This window comes from Cyprinus carpio, chromosome B15, assembly GCF_018340385.1.
Source record: "Cyprinus carpio isolate SPL01 chromosome B15, ASM1834038v1, whole genome shotgun sequence".
In the NCBI taxonomy this organism is placed as follows: Eukaryota; Metazoa; Chordata; class Actinopteri; order Cypriniformes; family Cyprinidae; genus Cyprinus; species Cyprinus carpio.
This window is the reverse complement of record NC_056611.1, coordinates 12,701,247-12,720,639: the sequence shown is the minus strand read 5'-3', so window position 1 is coordinate 12,720,639 and position 19,393 is coordinate 12,701,247. Positions and strand designations below refer to the sequence as shown.

Below are 19,393 nucleotides of genomic sequence, written 5' to 3'. Positions count from 1 at the left end.
ACCTAACATTGTTTTTATGTGCTCCTGCTGTGCCATAAATCATTTCAGTATATTTAAATGAACTACATACAGCATTAAATCATCTTTATTAAAGGGATAGTTCACCCAAAAATTCTGTCATTAATTACTCATCCTCATGTCGTTCCAAACCCATAAGTCCTTTGTTCATCTTCGGAACACAAATTAAGATATTTTTGATGAAATGACCCTCTCTGACCCTCCCATAGACAGCAAGGATACTACCACAATCAAGGTCCAGAAACGTAGCAAGGACATTGTTAAAATAATCAGTCGTTAAACTGTAACATAACAAAGCAACGAGAATACTTTTTGTGCGCAAAGAAAAAAAAACAATAATGACTTTATTCAACAATTTGGCTCCTTTGCGTCACCCTATAGCACCATTTCGGAGAGTATCGACTGAACGTAAACAAGGTATGCTGTTCTGTGTCAGCTGGGTTGTTTACTCTTTCATCTGAATGAAAACAATGTTTCCTTATGGTGCTGCATATGTTGTTTACGTATGTGATACTTTCCAAAATGACACTAGGGGTGACACAGAGGAGACGAATTGTTGAATAAAGTTGTCATTTTTGTTTTCTGCGCACAAAAAGTATTCTCGTAGCTTCGTAACGTTACGGTTGAACCCCTGATGTCACATGGATTATTTTAACAATGTCCTTGCTACGTTTCTTGATTGTGGTAGTATCCTTGCTGACTATGGGAGGGTCAGAGAGCTCTCGGAATTCATCAAAAATATCTTAATTTGTGTTCTGAAGATGAACAAAGGTCTTACGAGTTCGGAACGACATGAGGGTGAGTAATTAATGACAGAATTTTCATTTTTGGGTGAACTAACCATTCAAGTAAGATAACATCGTCACAGCTCAAGACAGTGTGCTACAATTCAACGGTTCATCTATACTTTGTATAAGAGCATTGTGACACCTCTCCTGCTGGATCAGGAGACTTTAGTAGGCCAGAATGGAAAGGCTAGAAGAATCTGAAATTCACATATACTGGAAACCCATATTATCCCACAATTAGTGAAAAATCACTGGGAAAAAAAATCAAGAATTTGTCCCCATTTGAGCTCAATGTTAAATTGTACATGATATTAGTTAGCTGACCACTGTTTTACTGTACTAACTACATAGTGCAATACAAAAGCGAATGGACTGAGGATCTTCTTGGTCATCATGGAAGCATCTTGTTTTATGCCATTTTTGCAGCCTGTCTGATTAATGCTTTGTCATTTTAACACTATGGCACTTTTTACACAAAGTATTTTCTGATATTTTTGTATCTGTGGTTATCTTCTGTATCATTTCAATAATGTCTGAGATGTTGCTGATTTTTGCTCGTCAGCTTCAAAAGTGAAAGATGTTTTTTTCAGCTTAAATGTTTAAAGATGAGCACTATTTAGATATTCCCCCCCCCCCCCCACTGTATCAGGCAATGGGCCTAGTATTGTTCCTTGTATAAATAATGGGAGGTATTAAATGTCACCAAGCATGTAAATTAATATTTGTCAATAAAATAAAATTAGCCCCCAAAGATCCGTCAAAATTCAGTTATTTTCAAACTTTATGTAAATCATCAGTAATCACTCATAAGGATGTCAGAAAAAAATGTACTTTAGACTTAAGAGGTGCATGATATACTAGTATAAAATAATATAGTCACATACAAAGAATTTATTAGGCTTAATTATAAAGATGTGCATAAAATGCGAGTATAAAATAGTCACTTGTAGCTAACAAAATTGGAGATAATTGTGCATTTTATTCTTCAGTGCATTGTTACAAATACATTGATTCTCCACTGGTCCACAAAAGAAGGTCACGTCTGTAAGTACGAGAGTTACATAATCAATCAATTATGACCGTTTCTGATGCATGCAGTGCTTTGCTGTAACGTGATCTTTGTTTTTGTGTACATATTAATGAGTAGGCGGGGCGGAGTCTCGCGCTCCTGCATGTGTATCAAGGGTTGCACACTGACTGATGTGCATGCTGAAAGCGTTATTTTGTGTGCAAAGCTGGTCTAAGTAACGTGGGATTCACTTTTTATTGACGGAATTTTATGGGAGAGTACATTTGTTTTTAAAGAAAATCGCGTGTCGTTCGTTTCTTGTTGATAAAATGTGATGGGCGGCGACGGGAGTAAAAATAAGGTAAAAGAGTGTTTACTGTATTACTCACACCTCACACACTGAAGAATAACAGAGTTTGTTCAGAGTAACGCTGTGTGGACACGGTTCGGTCTGAGTGAAATACTAAATGTGCTTTGCAGGTTCACGAGAGGCTATATCAATTTCACGAGGCAATTTCATGATTAAATTCAAATTACATCGACACGTGAGATGTTCCCAAAGGCTCCTCATGTGTTATTCAGTCAAAGGTGTTTACCGTTTTAAGAATTGTTTACAACAGAGAAAATACTGGATGATATTGATATTTACAGACGTTAAACAACTACACAAATAAATTAGCCCGCATAACATCACATTACACAACGATACACAAAACTGATAGTTTCAAACTTAGAAAAGAATGAAAAGAGACAACACAGGAAACCAATTAATTTTTTAATTCGTGTGTTATACAATTTACTCCCAAGACATATTTCATGAAATTCCTTCAGTTACAAAATTAGCCTACTGACACTAGACAGTGTATAACTTCATAGTTTATCATATATCTTGAAATGCCACTTGATTTTATATTCTGCTGTTTAATGCAATGCGACTCGGATATATGGACCAATTCTCACTATTTACTAGTTGCTTATTAGCATGCCTATTATTATTATTATTAACATATTGGCTGTTTATTAGCACATATTCTACATTCCTAATCCTACCCAATACCTAAATTTAACAACTCCCTATCTAACAGTTAATAAGCAGCAAATTAGTAGTTTATTGAAGCAAAAGTCGTAGTTAATGGTTTGTTAATATGATAATTGGACCTTAAAATAAAGTGTGAACATTTTAAATGTAAATTAAAGGGATAATTCACTCAAAAATGATCATTCTGTCATCATTTACTCACACTCAAGCTATTCCAAAACCTGTATGAGTTTCTTTCTTTTGATAAACCAAACAAACAATTGATGGCCCATTGACTTCCATGGTAATTTTCTTTTTTCTTACACAATCGTAAGACGCTTTGGATAAAAGCGTCTGCAAAATGACTAAATGTAAATGTACTGTGCAAGTCACAGGGGTCCGTCAAATGTTTGGTTACCCGCATTCTTCAAAATATCCTCTTTTGTGTTCAACAGAAAAAAGAAACTCATACAGGTTTGGAGTAAATGATGACAGAATTATTAGTTGTCTTTTGGGGCCATTGCATATTTAAATTTGAATGCACACTAGTTAGTGATCGGTTAAGCATTAGCCTATATGTTTGTGATTTTGTATAGTTTTTATTAATGATATCGTCTTTGCTGCAGGAATCAGCATCAGTGGTGAAGAGGAGATCCCTGTCATGTCATCAGGGCTTCCTGTCTCTCCCGGCTCAGCTCGTTCATCACAGTCTATTGAGACGCAGCGCCCGGCACAGAGAATACCCCGTCTCTGTGCAGTCAAACCCTGAGGGGCCTCGTCTAGAGTTTATTTCCATTTTCTTGCCAGAATTTCCTCACAGGTTTACTGGCCATAAGCATTTACAGGTGGTTCATTGCCACAAGTCATAAAATCCTCACATAAATCACCCAAAAATGTAAATTGTCATCAATCAAACTCTCAAACCTGTATGACTTTCTTTCTTCAGTGGAACACAAAAAGAGAAATTTTGAAGAATGTACCTTTAATATTCCACAAAAGAAAGACATACAGGTTTGGAAAAATATGAGGGAAAGTAAATTATGACAGTTTTCATTTTTGAAAGATTTTCATCTTTTAAAGAGAGAATTTATTTTGAGTAATATACTTTAAAAGAGTGTATTTAAGTGTGAACTGGATGGAAAGTTAATTGAAATTAAATGAAAATGTACCATAGTTTATATTAAATGCTATTAGTTGAACTTAGTAATGCTTTTTTGATGATTAGGACTTAAGCATCTTTATATGTAGTTTCATAATTACTTCTGTTGTACTGCTGAATGTATTGATAAGCTTTTATGGTAAACTAAAATATGCTTTATTGTCATTTCTATTGAAACTTATATGTCAGGTATTTAAATACATTTGTAAGTTGTAATTTAGTACATTTAAAATATATTTATTTCAAAAGTTAACATTTTACAATGTTTTTATTTGTTTCTTTAGTATGTTAGTCAGCACATCGAAATAAATCTATTTCTTTAAAGCATAACAAAAGGTTATTAATATATAATTATTTAAAATGTACTTTAAATTAATTTTACATAACAAAGTACACTTTTTTTTAAGTGTGCTTAAGTATGTCAAGAAATAGTCATGACTCTTACTCTTTTTAAGGACACTCAAGTGGCATTTTATTACATTTTATATATACTTTTTTTTATTTTTATTACTTTTAAGATTTGAAGTACACTACAAGTGCACATTCAATACCATTAATCCCACTCCCTTTAAATCCTGTGATTTAAAACTAGTTTGTCTTTTTTAATCAGTGATTCTTTTCTCAGATTCTTGGTTTTGTAGCTAAAGGCTCGTTTGGCCCAATCCTGAAGGTGAAGGACATGTCTAAAGATGAGACCTATGCTATTAAGGTGACTTATTCTGCCTTGTTCTGAATTCCCTGTCATGAAAATGTGTTTTGTTTGGTACGGTGCACCATCTTCCTTCCAGAATTTCTGTTGTCACTGTTGGTTAGGTTTTACCCAAAGCTGAGGTTTTGAGAAATGGAGTCCTCCAGCAGTCCAAAGAGGAGGTGATAATTCAAGTGAGTCACACTGCGCCTCTCTCTGCGCTCTGTGTCAGCTAAGGCTCGTCTGATCTGGTTCTAACCGGGCCAGTGAGACATGGACAACGCTGACTTCCTCTCAGTCAATACCCTAGAAGCATGCACACATTTCATACTTAAATTGTTTTGCTCATGCCATTATGATTTCTTCCCACTTCCTCTCAGCGCCTGCACTCACGTCCATCTCATGTTGTGTTGTCAACTGTTACATTGTAGCGTCAAGTCAGACATCCTTTCCTCCTCAGTCTCCGGGACTGTTGGCAGAGCCAGAGCAATCTCTTCATCAGTGAGTCACACCACATACATACCCACTGTCCCACTCCTTGTTTTCCTTTGCTTTAAAGCAGGGGGCTTCAAACTGGGGTGTTCTGTAAGGTATTTTTACAATGTTAATGTAATATACATGTATTTATAACACACTTACTGAATTTCATTACTTAGTTCTTCTTTCTGCTTTCTAAAGACTGGTCTGAAATCCTGACATTTTTATTTTATTCTACTGACAAATATATATATATAGTGTTTAGCTACATCATGCATTTTATTGTAGTTTGTCCCTTACACAGGAGTGATTGAAAAGGGGCCTCAGATATGTAGGTTCATCAAAAAGTTTGAAAAGCCCTGCTTTAAAGGAACATTTGAAGTGAAAGGTGAAGTATTTTTAAAAACACTTCCCCATCTGCCCACACTGGCCAGACAAACAAACAGTTCTGCCCCAACCTTAATGTTGCTATGCTGTGTTTTCCTTGTATTTTTTGCATGGATATCATGTGAAAATGACTGGGTTTACAAGACTGCATATATCTGTCAAGAGAGCATAAAGTACATTTCTTGAAAGATCTGCTCAATGCTTTACTCTTATTTGATTTGCTCCTTTTCCATGTGATTGGAACGTTCAGTGTGTTTTTGTTGCTCTCCCCATCCATTAGCCAGGGCAAGCTATGAGACTTAAATCATTGTGTTGTGTCTTCTTCCTTTCCAAAGTCTCCCTCCGTGACCCTGTGACAGACTGAAATTGTGTCACCGGCTTGTGATTATACTCAAAAATACTGCTCCAGATCTTACTGTGCTTGAATGAAGTCTGTGAGGAGCTGGCCTCAAGGTCAGGCCAATCAGCCTGCTGTGACATTGTCTTTCTCGTCTCTTATCTCTGGCTCGTGTGTGTTTGTGTTCAGTGTGTGATTACTGCAGCACTGGCGATCTCTATACTTACTGGACCCTGAAGGGCCGCTTTGATGAGAGAGATGTTCGAGTGTTTGCTGCCGAGTTGGGCTCTGCTTTGGGTGAGTGTTGTTGCATTCATTATGTTTATGGATTGAACACTTTACATGCTTATTTTGTATCAAAATAATCTAATATATTTAGCCTAAAGTCATTTTCACAAACAGGTGTTGTAAATTTGTATCAGTGACACAACTTTTTTTTTAATTTCCAGGCTTTTTGCATGACTTTGGAATAATGCATAGGGATGTGAAGGTATAAGTTTGAAAATGTTAATTATATAATTTTTTTTGATTTTACTGTGTTTAAAAATATAACTAAATATAAATATGTTACTGAAGTTAATAAATGTTTGTATCCATCCTATTTAAATGCTCTGAAAAAATGTTTGTTTTCTTAAACAGATGGAAAACATACTTCTGACTGATAAAGGTATCAATAAACTATTATAGAGTTTATTAATACACATTTGAGTGAATTTGAGAATGTAAAGTTGATTAAATGTGTGTGTGTGTGTGTGTGTGTGTGTGTGTGTGTGTTTGTGTGTGTATATATATACTGTATGTACGTGTATGTGTGTGTGTGTGTATATATATATATATAATCTCAAACTGGCACAAAACATTCATGCACAAATTTATGTATCTGCAGCAGCATTCAATTTTGTTATAGAATTTACAAAGGCTAAATTGTGTATTAAAACCGTTTTTGTACCCTATATACAAATAAGTAACTTAAAAACAGCAGTATTTAATAGGGATTGAATAAATCTGACAGCATTATTACCAAAAATATAACATTATATATTGATATGATCATTTTTAATATTCTATTAAACTGTTATAGATGCATTAAAAAAACTATGGATCTTCAGAAAAGCATATATATATATATGTTTAAATGCTTAAATGGGAAATTAAAAATTTGTAACAACTTCACATTGTATAATATGAACATATATGCAGATAGTTCATCCACATTGCTACTATATATCATAAACAAATTCATATCATATTTAAAAAAAGCAAACTATACACCAATTTGCATAAGTTTCACATAAACCAAGATAAGGACCATATATATATATATCTTTTGTGTCTTTGGATTGTTTTCAAATGTCCATCCCAAATGTGAAGCACTTGGCTTTTAGCTTTCAGAAAGGAGAATTGTGGAATAGATATTAATGCTGTCTCATTTAGGTCACCTCCGCTTGACTGATTTCGGGCTGTCTCGCCGTCTTGAGCATGGGGATAGAGCTTATACTATCTGCGGCACAATACAGTACATGGGTGAGGCTGAAATCTGAACTGCACTCTTTTTAAACAGGACAGGACTGTGTTTACCATCAGCTATATCTGGCAGTAACTAAAGACACTTATAGCTCTAAGCAAATGAGCTATTTCTGTAAAGATGGATATTTAATTACATGATGTGGTCATTAAACAGCTCCTGAGGTCCTGAGCGGCGGTCCGTACAGCCACGCTGCAGACTGGTGGTCTCTTGGTATTCTTCTCTATGCTCTAGCCACTGGAGGGGTGAGACATATCTAGAGGCTATACTGCAAGATGAGCACATACTCAGTGATGTGAAGAAAATGCTACGGGCTGCTTATACAGACTGTGAGCCTTTTCTCGATTATTTTGACTTGTAGTTTCCTCTGCCTGCGGAAGCAGATCACTGTGATATGCTGACCAGTGTCAGTGAGTGTCCATATGACATGCCTGCAAGCCTCAGTCCAGCTCTGGCCTTCCTGCTCATAGAGGTGAGCTGCTGCTATATATACACTAGTCAACATTTGAAGTGGATCAAAACCTTTCATCAGAGTTGTCCTGAAACATAAAACAAAATGTGTGCTTGTCTTAGGACAACTTTAATTAACCTTTTTGATCAACTTCAAAATGTTGACTACTATAATCTGCATTCATTCATTCACTAATTATGATTTATATACTAACAGATAATACATAATTTTATTTTATTATTATTTTTTTTTACATGCATATAAGTTTTGAATATGGTTGATATACATACACATGCATTAAGATACAATAAAAGACAATAATATATTACATATAAAATTGTATTATGTACAGATGCATCTCAATAAATTAGAATGTCATGGAAAAGTTTATTTATTTGAATAATTCAACTGAAATTGTGAAACTTGTGTATTAAATGCACACAGACTGAAATAGTTTAAGTCTTTGGTTCTTTTAATTGTGATGATTTTGGCTCACATTTAACAAAAACCCACCAATACACTAACTATCTCATCAAATTAGAATATGGTGACATGCCAATCAGCTAATCAACTCAAAACTCCTGCAAAGGTTTCCTGAGCCTTCAAAATGGTCTCTCAGTTTGGTTCATTAGAGCCCCTTTCACACTGCGATTCCAGAAAATACACGGGTAATATGTCCCGGCAGTTGTTCCTGGGTCGCTAGATTTTGCCCCTTTCACACTGCTAGTGATTACCCGGAATATGTGTGTGCGTTCACACACAACCCATAAAGGTCCCATGAAGACACGTGATATCAGGGTGTGACGTGTAATGTACGAGTCGAAAACGCTAGGCACGTTAACTTTCCCTTAAGCTGGCGAACGATCTCAGCTTCAGCGCGGAAAGTGAGGAACTAACTGATCACTGCTTCGTTACAGTTTGCACATATTTGTTTCGTCGCGAATGTTGATCTGCCTTCAAAACACACTAAAAGAGTCGCGCGATAACGTGCGTCATCACTACGACACGGCATTAGTTCTGGCTTTTGTTCACACAGCGCTCATTCCGGGACTAAACCCGGCAATGTTACTAGGTCCCCAACCCGGGATCAATCCCAGAATCAATCCCAGAACGTGTTTGCGTTCACACAGAAGGCGACCCGGCAATGTTCCGGCAATTTTCCGGGTCCAATGTGCAGTGTGAAAGGGGCTTAGGCTACATAATCATGGGGAAGACTGCCGATCTGACAGTTGTCCAGAAGACAATCATTGACACCCTTCACAAGGAGGGTAAGCCACAAACATTCATTGTCAAAGAAGCTGGCTGTTCACAGAGTGCTGTATCCAAGCATGTTAACAGAAACAAGAGTGGAAGGAAAAAGTGTGGAAGAAAAAGATGCACAACCAAACGAGAGAACCGCAGCCTTATTAGGATTGTCAAGCAAAATTGATTCAAGAATTTGAGTGAACTTCACAAGGAATGGACTGAGGCTGGGGTCAAGGCATCAAGAGCCACCACACACAGATGTGTCAAGGAACTTGGCTACAGTTGTCGTGTTCCTCTTGTCAGGCCACTCCTGAACCACAGACAACATCGGAGGCGTCTTACCTGGGCTAAGGAGAAGAAGAACTGGACTGTTGCCCAGTGGCCCAAAGTCCTCTTTTCAGATGAGAGCAAGTTTTGTATTTCATTTGGAAACCAAGGTCCTAGAGTCTGGAGGAAGGGTAGAGAAGCTCATAGCCCAAGTTACTTGAAGCCCAGTGTTAAGTTTCCACAGTCTGTGATGATTTGGGGTGCAATGTCATCTGCTGGTGTTGGTCCATTGTGTTTTTTGAAAACAAAAGTCACTGCACCCGTTTACCAAGAAATGTTGGAGCTCTTCATGCTTCCTTCTGCTGACCAGCTTTTTGAAGATGCTGATTTCATTTTCCAGCAGGATTTGGTACCTGCCCACACTGCCAAAAGAACCAAAAGTTGGTTAGATGACCATGGTGTTGGTGTGCTTGACTGGCCAGCAAACTCACCAGACCTGAATCTCATAGAAAATATATGGAGTATTGTCAAGAGGAAAATGAGAAACAAGAGACAAAACAATGCAGATGAGCTGAAGGCCACTGTCAAAGAAATCTGGGCTTCCATACCACCTCAGCAGTGCCACAAACTGATCACCTCCATGCCACACCGAATTGAGGCAGTAATTAAAGCAAAAGGAGCCCCTACCAAGTATTGACTACATGTACAGTACTCAATGAACATACTTTCCATTATCCATTAATGATAATCATAATAATACATTCATAAATTATATATTATAGCATTACATTTATTTTTTTATGGATGTTTTATATAATGTATGTTTAAAACATTGATAAATTTGTATTTGATGTATTAATGTATTACATAATGTACATAATACATAATGTATTTTATTGATACCCCATATTTTATGTGAAGGATGTCATTTAAGAGTAATTCAAACTGAAAGTGTACATTTTTTTACATGCTTATAGATTTTCATTATGATTTATATTCATAGACAGAATATACAATTAAAAAGACAATATTACATATAAGTGTAATACATATTACATGTATTATGTGAAATATAAATGTAAAAGAAAATGTACATCTATTTTATTAATATCATCTGATGTTTATTGGTATATAAACAATAAATCCATAATTTTTTTGTGTTGTTATTATACATTTGTGTATATCTATATATATGTGTGTGTGTGTGTGTATACTTTTTTTTCATGGATATATAGATGTTTATTGAATTTATTAATTCTAATGTTTATTGAAATACCCTATATTTTATGTGTAAGAAATCATTTAGAGGTAGTTCATACTAACGATGATAATTTAAATTTAACACATCTCATTTCAAATAATTTCTTGGCTTTTTTTTTACATTTTAATTTCTGCCTTCAAATCTGAACGGCGTATAACCCTGATGTTTATGGAAACATTCAAACCAGTCTTCCTAAAAGGGGGCAGTTCTGGTCTAATGGATAGAGAGTCGGACTTGTAACTTGTAACTTGTCACAGGTGTGTGCACTCGGATGGGTTAAATGAAAACACTTTAGAAAACATTTTGTGTATTCCGAGTATGGGACACCATACTTGGCCTTACTTCACTTCACTAAAACTCTCTGATCATGTTTGAATACAGCTTCTGTGCAAGATCCCTACACGTCGCTTACGCTGCCTGGAGCTCTTCCAAGGCCAGAAGTTTTTCCACGGCATGTCTTTTGACTCCCAGCTGCTGCAGAAAAGTCCCATTGAGCCAATCCTCGAGCTGAAGAATCATCCAGACCGACCGGAAAGATCAATGCGAGGTTTATCATTAGACCTGCTTCAGAGTATTGAGTGTGACCTACTGAACTCTCCATCCACCCCTGCAGATTTGTCTCCTACCTAGATAAAGATTAAAGGGATAGTTCACCCAAAAATGAAAATTTGATTTTTATCTGCTTACCCCCAGGGCATCCAAAATGTAGGTGACTTTGTTTCTTTAGTAGAACACAAACAAAGATTTTTAACTCAAACCATTGTAGTCTTTCAGTCATATAATGAAAGTGGATTGGAATCATGGCTTTGAGAGTCAAAAAACATACACAAACAAGAAACTGTCTGTGCAAGAAACTGAACAGTATTTATATGGTTTTTTACCTCTGATTTTCACCGCAATGTCTCAACTGTCCTGAGCGTGTTTGCTTCTTCTTCTTCTTGCTTTACAGCAGATCGCAGACTTATAAGTGCATTACCGCCACCTATCTCTCAAATGGACCATTGACACTCTATCTACAATCTCAATTAGGAGTGTCAATGGTCCATTTGAAGGTAGGTGGCGGTAATGCATTTATAAGTCTGCGATCCGCCATAAAGCGACAACAAGAAGAAGAAGACTTGTCACGCGCCGGCTGTTGAGAATGTGCTCAGGACAGTTCGGACATTGCGGTGAAAATCAGAGGTAAAAAACGATATAAAAACTGTTCCGTTTCTTGCACAGACCGATCGTTTCGTGTCTTTACACATCAATGTATCGTCACGAGTCGCAGGGTTTCATTTGGTTTTGTTTGTGTATGTTATTTTGACTCTCAAAGCTGTAATTCCCATCCACTTCCATTATATGACTGACAGACTGCAATGGTTTGAGTTAAAAATCTTTGTTTGTGTTCTACTGAAGAAACAAAGTCACCTACATCTTGGATGCCCTGGGGGTAAGCAGATAAACATCAAATTTTCATTTTTGGGTGAACTATCCCTTTAAGGTAAACGAAGACACAACAGGGTCTAAAACGAAAGCTATAGGAACCAATTTTCCATGAAAACATAAATGAACTATTTTTTTCTCTCGGTAACATTGTGTTTTGCCAAAGACAAGATAAAATGCCACAGTATTTTTCTAAACGTTCACCCACAAATCAATCTATGTGAATAGTCAGTCAAAAACAAGTATTACTACAGAGTTACCCTTATTTAATAATCATATTTCTTTTCATCTGAATATACAGAAAGTGTATTAGATTTTCAACAGTTACCTCTGTTTTGAAAGTTAAGTTTTGCCCTAGTATAAGGCAGTATTTGTCTTAATAGTATATGAACTGTTGGGTTTTATTTAATTCCTGTGTATAAAGGAAAGGAGTATATAATTTAAATTAAATTTGTTTATTTTTATACTCATACTGGTTACAGTGATGCCCTGTTTACTGTGGCACCATTAGAGTGATAATCTATGACAAATAGATTGTGAACTTTTTAGAGACAATATTGCCAGTTACTTTTTTGGAAATATTAATTCCAGATGAAGCCAAAGCTGAATCAACTTTTGTGCATTTCCATACAACACCCCAGGAATAGTATTTTGTGTCAAAGTGAATCTATGTTTTTGAACAAATTTGTTGAGTGAGTGATTCAATGACTCTCTCGTAAAGACTTGGCACTTTTTTAGCTAATTAATAAATCTGTGTTTTTGAATGAAACGGTTGAGTGAATGATTCAATGATTCTCTCAGATGAGTCACCTATTTTGCTCCTAAATGAATCAATGTTTTTTAACAAAAGTGTTGAATGAATGATTCAGTTAACTTGCTAATAAAAATGTATCACATGTTTGCTCCTGAATGAATCATTGTTTTTAAACTGAACAGATGAGTGAATGATTCAGTAGCTCACTTGTTTCACTCCTAAATGAATCTGCTCTGAACAAATCATTTGAGACTCTCCTGTCACCATCTATTTGTGTATCAGTGTAACCTGCAGAAAGAATCACTGAAAAATCTAAACACAAATGGTGAAAATTCCATTGTTGGGGACAATATAGGCTAATATGCTTCAACTTTACTATTACCAGTATATGATATATGTTGATTAATATATTGTTTCACAGAATAAATATACTGTGAAATATACAGAAGTGTAATGTACAAAGCAATGTATAGTGCGATGCTTAATAATAATACATGCAACAAAATACAGTTTAGGTTATATTAAGTAGTATGCGGTTATTATGGTAATAAGTATCTCAATATTTATGCCATTATTTGAATATCTCTAATTTTTTCATTAGTTTTCAGCAGTACAGTAAAGAGCATTCTCAACATATGTCCCCAAAATAGCACTCGTTCATCAATTGATGTGGAGGACGAAAGTAGAACTTCATGTCATTACAATTCAAATGAGAGAATGGTAAAATATATATCTGTGAATGATACCTGGAGACATTTCTCCAACTTTGAGACTTTGGTGTGACCTATTTGTGAGAGCAATGAAGAACCCAAATGGGAGCAGCCTTAATAGGGCTGAAAATTGAACACCAGATAAAGCATCATTATTAATGTTTTTAATTAGGTATCAAGAAAAAAAATCACAGCCCCAGTAGAGGTGGCTTAAAATATCCCTAACTCTTAACAGTTCTCTTGAGAGTCTACATCCAATGGGTTCAGTCCTTTATTATGTATAATGAAACATTGGGTATCCCTCTAAACCTGCCATTTTTATCTACAGTACCTTGTTGGTTTCATATTAGGAATTGAAGAGCATGCTTCTAAAAAAGTTCTGGCTATTTCTATACATATTACATGTGATATGAATAAATTAAAGCCACTTTTAGGGCATTGATCACATAATCTCTCAACAGATCGATGCTTTAGTAAACTGAATCTCTGAACTTTGACTGCTTTTTCGTCCTTGAAACATAGATCATAAAGTCAACTAAAAATTCTACTCACCTGTATAGAACTAAAAATTATGCCATGACCCCACCTTGTTTTTTTTTTTTTTTTTGTTTACCACACATATACTTGAATCTCAGCCGCTCTGTGACTGCCAACATTTTCCTAAGGGTATGATGGAAGTCTCAGCTGACTAGAGATTTGAGGATTCGTCTGAGGCATGTATGATCTAATTATATTGTTGATGTGAATACAGTAGATGTGGCCTGAAAGACCCAACAGGTTACAAAGTTGATACCTCAAATAATGGCCACCTGGCAGATAATAAAACTGCAAAAAAAAAAATCCCATTGATTTACACTGAATAAGGGATTCAAGCCATATCTGGGCTATTTTGAATACATAAATATCATAACAACCACGCATAACAGCTGTACAGCAAAAATCTGGAAACCACCCACTCTACCCCACCAAGTTTTGCAGTATAGAAAATGTAGGTTGCATTGCAAATGAGAATGCATGCTGCTAGAGAAATGGGATCAGGTGGGCAACCTCTGGTGGCCTTTAACACCTCCTCCAATAACTTAATGAGGGCATGAAGTTAAGCTCCGCCCTACAAGTGTCAGCATCCTCTGGGATATCACCTTCATAAAGAACTGGGACACTGGCACTGTTAAAGAATCAGTCACGTCTCATCTCGTCTGCAGGAAAAAGCCCATTCAGTCTGAGCCAGTCGGTCCGCTCTGACCTGGTGAGTTACTCCATCTGTTGAAGTATCTGCCATCACCATTTTGGATTACAATTGTTTTGTGAAATATGCAGTGGAGAAACAACTTTGTAAGGTTTTTATTACTAAAAAGTTATGTTTGCACCGGCAAGTAACCATTTAGAAAATGTATAGATAATTTATTTAATCCTGAGAGTCATATATGCATGATAAGTTTTCTGGATAGCTGTGTTTAAATGCTGCTAAAGGTTCAAAAGGTTTTCAAAAAGTTGAGAACTCTTAAAAATAACATTTTTCAGTACTTTTGCAATTTAGTTATTCATAAGTAATTTATATATGCATAAGGCTTGTAAACTGTGTCTATGTTTCAGTTGTAGCTGTGGATAACAAAGTTGCAGAAATCTTTGTTAAGCTTTTGTGAAGGTGAATGCTTGGCATTTCTGAACTGAACAACGCTTAGCAGAAGAGCTGCTGTGCCTTTAAGTGACAATTGTGTTGGATTTATCTATTTAACTTTGTTTTTGATGGCTATTTCATTTCATTTAAAAAGAAGAACTTTGCATCAATTCTACTGAAAGAAAATTAACTCAGAAATTGCTTGTACATTTCACAGATAATTACAAAGAAACAACAAGTAACAGTGAATTAAACATGAAATTTTAGTAGAAAGAAAGAAATTGTGTTTTCTTGTAAAATAAACTTCAATATATATCAGAATAATTCAATACATCTAATTATTATTTATGTTTACTAGTTGTTTTCTAGAGATTAAACTGACAGAAGCCAATTTATAACCAAATAAAGGTTCTATAGTTTTTAAAAATTTCATACATTTCCATACATTTTCCAGGCCTGGAAATCACAATTTTAAAATTCCCAGATATTTCCAGGTTTTCTACATGTTTTCTACAAGGTACTGTTAATATTAAGGAATTTTCCATATTGATTTTGACCCGCATTTCAAATTACACATTGTTATGTTTTAGGAAATGTTTGCAATATTGTATTTTTTATATTGTATTTTTTTTATATGTGAACCATACACACCCTGTTATAAGCATAAATAACTTCAGCACAAAGGCAATATATGGTGATGTCTTTGATATCCCATCTTGATTATGTAATGTACTCGTGTTTATGATTATGTCATTACAGTGTTCATACTGTTTTTACCCTATCCTCAGGTTGTGCTGGACAGGATGACCCATCAGTTTCCTCCCCTCACCACTGAGCAAAAGAAAGAGCTACATGAGATAGCTCTGCGCATAGTGTCACCAGGGAAAGGCATCCTGGCTGCAGATGAGTCCATAGGTTAGTGTGGCTGCCTCCAGTTAGTCGTCATAAATTGCAGTGTGAAAGAACTCACTTTGATCCTGTGGATGTTCTAACAGGCAGCATGGGGAAGCGTTTGAACCAGATAGGCGTAGAGAACAACGAGGAAAACCGCCGTCTCTACCGCCAGGTGCTCTTCAGCGCTGATGACCGCATTGATAACTGCATCGGCGGAGTGATCTTCTTCCACGAAACACTCTACCAGAGCTCTGATGATGGCGTCCCGTTCGTCAAGATGATAAAGGACAAGGGCATCACTATCGGAATCAAGGTATGAAGTCTCAGATGTAGGAGTTCACTAGCATAGATTTTGACTCCTAACCCTAAGGTTGTGGGTTCGAGTCTCGGGCCGGCAATACCACGACTGAGGTGCCCTTGAGCAAGGCATCGAACCCCCAATTGCTCCCCGTGCAACGCATCATAAATGGCTGCCCACTGCTTCGGGTGTGTGTTCACGGTGTGTGTGTGTGTGTGTTCACTGCTGTGTGTGTGCACTTTGGATGGGTTAAATGCAGAGCACTAATTCTGAGTATGGGTCACCATACTTGGCTGTATGTCACATCACTTTCACTTTTAAGATGTAGGAGTATTTGTTTTGACATGTTGAACCTTGGTGCTCATGCAGGCACTGTGAGTTTGAACCTGGCGTGCAACATTTTTCAATCCCATTTAATCCATAACTTCCTTTCATGTCTCATTAGAAAATGCATTTCAGTCGGATACTTTTGGGACAGATATAGGGAGTGTTCACAAAAACTGTTTTTGGGAAACAGGGATTTGGGATTTGAATTTTGTATTTAATTGTACAAAAATGATACCTTTAGGGGTACAACAGCTTGTCACTAGGGCAGTACCCTTAAAGAGGCAACTATTTACCCCTAAAAAGTTGGAAAACTTAAAGGTACACATTATTACACTAAAGTACTAATATGCACCCACTGTATTGATAAAGGTACAAGTTTTGCACCTTTTTTCTGACAGGGTGTTTAAGTCAATGTGCTGAATTAAAATTATATTTAATTTCTAAAACATTTTGGCCTTTCTTCACAGGTTGACAAAGGTGTAGTCCCCTTGCCAGGGACTAATGGAGAAACCACTACACAAGGTATCTCAAACTTCTCTAGATCTGAATATTTGATCAACCAATTTTTATTCACTGTTGATTTATTTTCTAATTAGTTCCTTGGTTCATTTTCCACCCTTATTCTATAAGTATAATAAAACTGACCTGCATATTTCTTTAAAGGCAGTTTATTTTTTTGTTATGTTTGAGAGGTGTTCATGTTAAAGGTTATTTTCCATACTGTGATTTTTTTGTGAATTGTCTTGAATCCAGTTAGGGTCAGTTTGACCCAGAACATAATGATCGTCAGAACTGAACAGCTCTACCGTCTCAACAGGTCTGGATGGGCTCTCAGAACGCTGCGCTCAGTATAAAAAGGATGGAGCTGACTTTGCAAAGTGGCGTTGTGTGATGAAAATCAGCGATACCACCCCGTCAAACCTGTGCATTAAAGAAAACGCTAAAGTCCTCGCTCGCTATGCTAGTATTTGTCAGCAGGTAAAATGTTCATTCTGCTAAATTCATTTATAAGAGATGCAAATGGAGTTTTGTTAAAGCTCAAGTTCTTGTTCCAACTGTACTTGCAGCATGGGATTGTACCCATAGTGGAACCTGAGATCCTACCTGATGGAGACCACGATTTGAAGCGTTGCCAGTTCGTTACAGAGAGGGTTGGTTATACTCTACTTCTTAAAGAGATTTTACATTAAAAAATTAAAATTTCATCATTATTTATTCACCCTCATGTCATTCCAAACCTGTGTGACTTTCTTTCTTCTCTTTGCAACAACTGTTTTGTTCATACACTGAAAGTTAACAGGGTCCAAAACAACATATGAACATAAATAAATAAATCAAAGTTAATATAGATTAATAAATCAAGTTACACAGTTTTGGAACAACATGAGAGCAAGACAAAAGAGTATTTTCAGTTTTAGAGTGAACTTGTGCTTTACACGTTCACTGTCATTTATTCAGGTGCTTGCAGAAGTCTACAAAGCCATGTTTGATCATCATGTGTATCTGGAAGGCACACTACTCAAGCCCAACATGGTGACCCCTGGACACGGCTGCCCAACCAAATACAGTGCAGAGGAGGTTGCCATGGCAACAGTCACTGCTCTGCGGCGTACTGTCCCGCCCGCAGTGACAGGTGAGGATACATTACAAACTCTAAACCTGATTTCAGATTCAGTGACACTGCGTGATTAGAGACTTCCTGCACTTTCAGGGGTGACCTTTCTCTCAGGAGGTCAAAGTGAGCAGGAGGCCTCCATTAACCTAAATGCCATCAATAACTGTGCGCTCGTGAAACCCTGGGCTCTCACCTTCTCATTTGGCCGAGCTCTGCAGGCCTCGGCTCTGAAGACCTGGCGTGGAGAGAGAGACAATGAAGCCGCCGCAACCGAGGAATTCATCAAAAGAGCAGAGGCATGCCAACCAAATCTAGACATAAACAGACAGACAGACAGATAGATAGAGATAAACAGATCTTCTTTCTAACTGCTTCTTTTCTCCTCAGATCAACAGTCTGGCCTCTCAAGGGAAGTACACGGTTTGTGGTGACAGCAGCGGAGCCACTGGTCTTTCTCATTACCTTTCCAGCTACGCATATTGAAATGCCGCTGATTCCCGTAATCCAGCATTAGCATTGAAGTAAAACATTGTAAAATTATAGCTTTTGTCGCCAATGTAATTCTTTAGGAAAGTAATGGAGTGTTAATAAAGTGACAGCTGACTGTGTTATGTTGATCCTCAACATTTAAGAGTTTCTTAGGATAGATAAGGATCTATATGCTTCTGTGATCTACCCTTTCGTCATCTAAAGCTTTAATAAAGCCTTTGTTCTGATGAATAAATATGAATATCTGATGATACTGAATGTCTGGCTTGATGCATATTCGACAAAACAAAAGTGAAACTAAATTATTGGCAACCTGAATACAAACTGAAAATGCTGCATTAAAATTGTGAAGATAGATGTGTCTCTCTAATCTTTGAATACACACTAGTAGGCTACATATGCTCATTATTATAGTATATATATTAGGCTATACTATATAGGCTATTATATATTTTAATAACGAGTTAGATTCATTTGCCTAAAATCGCAAGGTATACGGATAATTGTAAATGGTTTATTCATTTTTAAACTTTGTCTCTATGTAAGTCAATCGTTAATCTACAGTTTACCCCAGCAGCAGGTGCAAACAATAATTGACTTCACCCGAGGACCAAATAAGTCAGTACTAAGGTA

At 36.5% G+C, this 19,393-nt stretch overlaps 2 protein-coding genes across 2 annotated transcripts; both read left to right on the top strand.

Annotated features, from left to right (window-relative positions):
* The first annotated feature begins 1,918 nt into the window (after nt 1-1,918).
* rskra (ribosomal protein S6 kinase related a) lies at nt 1,919-15,118 on the top strand. Its single transcript, XM_042740046.1, is given in 13 exon segments — nt 1,919-2,176; nt 3,460-3,678; nt 4,618-4,701; nt 4,806-4,874; nt 5,112-5,181; nt 6,071-6,178; nt 6,331-6,371; nt 6,521-6,548; nt 7,316-7,405; nt 7,563-7,651; nt 7,768-7,878; nt 11,012-11,278; nt 15,113-15,118. Coding segments are annotated over 13 exon segments (1,209 nt in total). The 5' UTR covers nt 1,919-2,149.
* On the top strand, nt 14,617-19,013 carry aldoca (aldolase C, fructose-bisphosphate, a). Its single transcript, XM_019117090.2, has 9 exons — nt 14,617-14,765; nt 15,926-16,052; nt 16,133-16,344; nt 17,124-17,178; nt 17,474-17,634; nt 17,724-17,807; nt 18,115-18,289; nt 18,368-18,567; nt 18,659-19,013. Exons 2-9 carry the CDS (start codon nt 15,941-15,943, stop codon nt 18,752-18,754), a joined length of 1,095 nt encoding a protein of 364 aa, XP_018972635.1. The 5' UTR covers nt 14,617-14,765; nt 15,926-15,940; the 3' UTR covers nt 18,755-19,013.
* The last annotated feature ends 380 nt before the right edge of the window (nt 19,014-19,393 follow it).